Here is a 5518-nt window from a genome sequence, read left to right on the forward strand (position 1 = left end):
ACAGAACCCTTCCTCGAGGAAATCCGAGGGATGGGGATGGGCTCCGTGCACACAATGCGCGCACAAAACACTAGTATAATCTATTGTACATATTATTTATATGCTTCTCTCTCTCTCTCTCTCTCTCTCTCTCTCTCTCTCTCTCTCTCTCTCTCTCTCTCTCTCTCTCACATTAAAAGAACACCTAGCTTATGTACTAGCAAAAAACCAACTTTATGGTTTATAATAATACGATAATGCTCTCAAATTTATGTACTATAATGGGAGTTTTAAAAGCAATTATGCCTCTTCCAAGTTGAACGTCGTGAGACTATAAAATTCCAATTTTACCTTTTAACACAAAGGATAAATAGTTTTGTCACATTAAGAATTACATATAATTACATGCTTTACACATTATGTCTAATACTCAATGAGCTCATAGCTTGCACTTTCATGATCGAAAAACACATTTTGATATATGTGTAGCAAGGGGCACCAACCATTCAAGTTTAAAATAACTAAGCAAGAATATGGCATGATTTGTAATGCACCATAGAACCAAAATATGATACCTTTGCACACTCTTTTGCCGCATGAAGCATGCTCTTACAAAACACCTTAATAGTTACTAGAACACTAACACAAAACACCCAAAAAAAAATCTAGGCATTGAGGGCCTAGTTCAAGCTATCAAAAAAGGGGCATGAACTTACAATCTAAATGGCTAAAGATATTAAATACATTTAGCCCCTAAAACCATTTTCTACAAAACTTTCAATGCTCATGGTAACGCGTAAGAATCAAGAATCCAAACAATATAAAAAATAGAGCAAGGCATCACATGAGCCTTAAACAAAATTTTGCCAAATCAAATTAGGAATTCAAATAAAAGTTAAATTAAGAAAATCGACACACAAACATCATCTACCAAACTTCAATTTTCATATATACCAACATGTGTAATAGGGGAAAAAAGGCTCTACAAGCACAATAAGCATTTATCAAGCTACCAATCATTAACAAAAAAGTACATAAAATAAGTAGAACTCTTTGTGAACATAGTATGGTCTCTCATCAACACTAGTACATAACAATGAATATCTCACATTGACCAAAGCAATATGAACATGTGTACTAAGCATCCCTCATAATGGTATTAGAAAGATTGGAGAACCAAAATTGTGAAGTGTAATGTAACAGTTCAATCTTATGATACTTTTTTCGAAAGGGTTGATTAAAACACAACCCCACTCAACGAAAAGACTCTGGCTTCTTTGGCTTGCTCTCTACCACAGCCTCAATCTTTTCAACAATGGTAGGTGTCAACTTTGAAACCACTTCCAAAGCCTTCATATTCTCCACAACCTGCATTGACAAATCAATATTAGATACAAACTAATTTGATTTAGACCTTCAAGAAATCAACAATTAGTATGGGAGTCACATGCATTACAAAGTGTAGCCTTGAAGGATCAAAAATGTTTTACCTGATACTCCTTTGTTGCCCCAGTGATCACAGTACTAACATTTGGATTAAGTACACACCAAGCAATGGCCAATTGAGCAAGTGTCACATTTAACTCCTCAGCAATGGGCTTTAAAGCTTCCACTTTATTCAAAATGTCATCAACTAGTTTTCTGCTTGCCAAATTCTGCATATACAAGTACAAAATCATGTAAGACTCAAACACAATGGACACAATCAACACCATATTTTGTTTGCCACATGGTGCATGTATTAGCGAGACACCACAACTCCGATGCACAGTTTAACAACGTACCTTGTAATTTTCCAAAGCAAAACGACTATCAGGAGGAATATTCTTCTTAGTGTACTTTCCAGTCAACACACCCGATCCCAATGGGCTCCAAATGGTCAAGCCTAAACCATAATTCTTATACAATGGTGCATACTCAACCTCTACCTGCATCATGATTTGCAACTCAATGAGAAGAACATCTATAAAGAACAATTCAATACCAAGAAACCCAATTTAAAGCAACTCCACGATTGATGATCAAGGATGGTGCAATTATAAATCAAAGTACCAATTAACAATCTAACTTTACATAGTAGAGTTCTCCTTAGAGATGTGCAACACAAGTATATAACAACCCAAGAAACTAGCCTCTAAACCTAGGAAATAAGACTTTAGCCATGTTGAAGGACCATCACAACTAGATCAACACGATACATATCTTAAAGCTGCATAGAGCCTCTAAAACTTGAACTCCTTAAGCTTTTGGACTAAAATTGCATCAACTCCATACAAATCATGCAAGGAGGGAGGGAGAGTGTGTGCTTTGTATGTTTGGGACCAGCCAAGGGGGGGATGGTGTGTTCACGTGCACGCACATGTGTGTGTGTGTGTGTGTGTGTGTGTGTGTGTGTGTGTGGGCGGGGTGGTTGGAACTTGGATGGGTGGCGTTGGTTGGCTTTTGGCTCACACACGATGACAGGTTGGTAGTATAAAAGGTCCAGACAGAGTAACCACAAATGGACTTTTTGGGGGGGATGAAAGAACCACCTTGAAGTTTAATCACATGTGAGGACACGTTAGTACTGTGGCGGTCCGGACAGATTAGCCGCAAATTGAGTTTTTCTTGGAAAAGAAACAAACAATTAAAAGCTTTCATCACATGCATCCGGCTCATGAAAATTTAGGTACTATGCCAGGTGTAAAATGAGCTCAGCAGCACAGGAAGACGCATCATGTAATTAAAGACCAGTACATTAGCCTTAATTTTACAACCACATAATCAAAGCCTACTTCCAACCATTGAATAGATACAGACAACCTATATATGTCTATGCAAGTTCTTGGGTAATCCATGCATAAAATATATGTATGTCTGCACAGATCCCTGCTTAATTCATGCACAAAAATCTATAAAGGCAACCAATGTATGTATCTGCAGATTCCTGGATAAGTCATGCACAAAACTTTCATGCATGCCTGCACAAATTCGTGCTTGATTCATGCACAAAAATACAGACAATGAAGCACCAGTTTGGGTTAATGACCAGTGCATACCCTTGCCTTCACTGACACAAAGCATGCAAGCTGCGATGCAGAATGATGCTATGGAGCTTAAACTGCGGAAACTCACCCTGTCTCGAGCAAGCAAGTTGTACTGAGGCTGCTCTACAGTCGGCCCGATGAGCCCCAACCGCGTGGCTACCTCCCATGCCTCGGTGATCTGCTGAGCATCCCATTCACTGGTACCCCAGTAGAAGGCCCATCCTTTGTTGATGACATAGTTCATGGCGCGCACGGTCTCTTCGATGGGGGTCGAAATGTCAGGCCTGTGGCAGAACAACACATCCACATAGTCCATCTGCAGGCGCTTGAGGCACGCCTGTGTGCCCTCGATGATGTGCTTGCGCGAGAGGCCGACATCGTTGGGACCCTGGCCGCCCCAGAAGATCTTGGTGGAGATGACCACATCAGATCGCTTCCAGCCAAGCTCCTTGATGGCCTGTCCCATGATCTCCTCGGCCCGGCCATTGGCGTAGACCTCGGCGTTGTCGAAGAAATTGACGCCGTGCTCGCGGCACTTGGCGAGGAGGGTTTTGGCGGCAGGGACATCGATCTGGTTGCCGAAGCTGACCCAGGCGCCGTAGGAGAGGACGCTAACCTTGAGGCCGGTGCGGCCGAGGTGCCGGTATTGCATGGAGGCGGCTGCCATGGCGGGGGGGGTGGGGGGGGGGAGGTCGTCTGTTAGGGAATGTCGGCTATGGCGGTTCTGTGAGGGACCTTCTGTGGAGACAGTGGACGCTCGACACTGAGAGATGGGAAGGGAGAATGCGAGAGTGAGAGAGAGCGCCTCGTTTTGAGTCGTTTATTTGTTTGTTTGTCGTTGTCTTCTCTACCTCATGACGAATTTTATACTAGGCCAAAAATGCAATTTATTAATTACTAGCCTTAAACTTTTTTTTAATGAAAAGGGAAACAAGTAACACTCTCCCTCTCTCCCTTGAGATCCTTTGCTTCCTCCCACGGTTTCCTTGCCCCCCCCCCCTCCCCCACCCTTTTCCAGGCATTTGCTCCATCTTGAGGATCGAATAGCCACTATCCTTTTCATTTTTCTCACGTTCCTAAGGTCCCCCCCCCACCCCAACTCAGTTCTAGAGAGAAATTAGGTTCATTCACTTTAAGTTCCCCCCTCCCCCAAAGGAGTTCTAGAGAGAAATTAGGTTCTTGCTTTATGTCCCCATCTAGCGTTGGATCTCACACTGGAACTCCTCCAAGCATTTTGCCTTTGCTTCACATCTAAACTCCTTAAGCCATTTTGCCTTGCCTGTATGTGTCACCTACAAATGTTTTCCCAATTCATTTCAACCAATGGGCCCTAACTCGAGAAACATGTCCTGAAGCGCCCTCCGCCCCCCCCCCCCCCCCCCCCGCCCCAAATGATTCCATAAAGAAATAAAGGTCATCATAGGTCCCACCTCATAATGGAGTTTGACACTTGGATGCTCTAACTTGCTCATTTCACGTCGGCTACAACCTCTTCACAATTAATGCACCGTAATCCACCTTTATTGGGGTCAAAATGCTCGTGGATATAATTTGTTAAATTATTTCCCCCTTCCCTCATCGTATACCTGGACTTGCGAGACATTGAATTTGAATTATCGTATACCTGGACTTGCAAGATCATGTACCTGAATTAGTGGTGATGAAAAAAAAAGTTGCTAATGACTTATAACGTATGCAAATGACCCATATAAAATCTTTGAGAGATTTGTGATTTCTTCCACATCCTTTCTCTGCACATTTTATTTATTTAATAGCTACACATGAATGTAGGGGACTATGGTTTCAATCTATCCTTGATAGGTTTTGCACACTTGGCTATAAACTATTTGAAGCAAATATATCTTGATAGGTTTTGCACACTTGGCTATAAACTATTTGAAGCAAATATATCCACTGGTGTGTGGCATACAAGCATTTCCTTTTTAATGCATTAATTGAAAATAGCATGCATTTATTCATCATGTCTATTTCTAAGTTTACTTATGGACATAAAACCAAGTATCATAATTCCATGACTAGCGTTTCGCGCGCACAGAATGCTAGGCCACTTCGCGGCAACTTCATTGCCTCGAAGCAGCAGCGAAGTTGCCGGCAACTTCGCTTAACAATCCATTTCTCATCTTTCTCTCTCCTCTTTTTCCTCTCTCTCTCCCCCAAATTTCCTATGTCTATTTTTCTCTCTCTCTCTTTCTCTCTCTCTCTCTCTCTCTCTCTCTCTCTTTTCTATTTTAGTTTATTTTTTCTTTTCTTCTGGTTCTCTCTCTCTCTTTTCTCTCCCCGCTTTTCTTCTCTTTCTCTCTCTCTCTCTCTCTCTCTCTCCCCTTTTATTCTCTCCCCTCTCTCCTCTCTTTTCATTCTCTCTCCCTCTCCTCTTTTTTCCTTTTTTTCTTCCTCTCTCTCTCTCTTCATTTTCTTTTTTATTTTTTCTTTTCTCTCTTTCTCTCTCTCTTCTTTTATTCTTTTTGCGCCTTTCTTCTCTATCTCTCTCTCTC

At 41.7% G+C, this 5518-nt stretch overlaps 1 protein-coding gene across 1 annotated transcript; it reads right to left on the reverse strand.

Moving 5' to 3' along the window:
- Positions 1-979: 979 nt before the first annotated feature.
- On the reverse strand, positions 980-3846 carry LOC148013082 (putative voltage-gated potassium channel subunit beta). Its single transcript, XM_087668159.1, has 4 exons — positions 3094-3846; positions 1764-1907; positions 1470-1634; positions 980-1347 (listed from the first exon to the last, which is right to left on the reverse strand). The coding sequence occupies exons 1-4, from the start codon at positions 3670-3672 to the stop codon at positions 1234-1236; spliced, it is 1002 nt and encodes a 333-aa protein (XP_087524285.1). The 5' UTR covers positions 3673-3846; the 3' UTR covers positions 980-1233.
- Between the last annotated feature and the right edge of the window lie 1672 nt (positions 3847-5518).

This window comes from Lygodium microphyllum, chromosome 26, assembly GCF_053477565.2.
Source record: "Lygodium microphyllum isolate KBCC chromosome 26, Lygodium_microphyllum_v1.1.10, whole genome shotgun sequence".
NCBI lineage: Eukaryota > Viridiplantae > Streptophyta > Polypodiopsida > Schizaeales > Lygodiaceae > Lygodium > Lygodium microphyllum.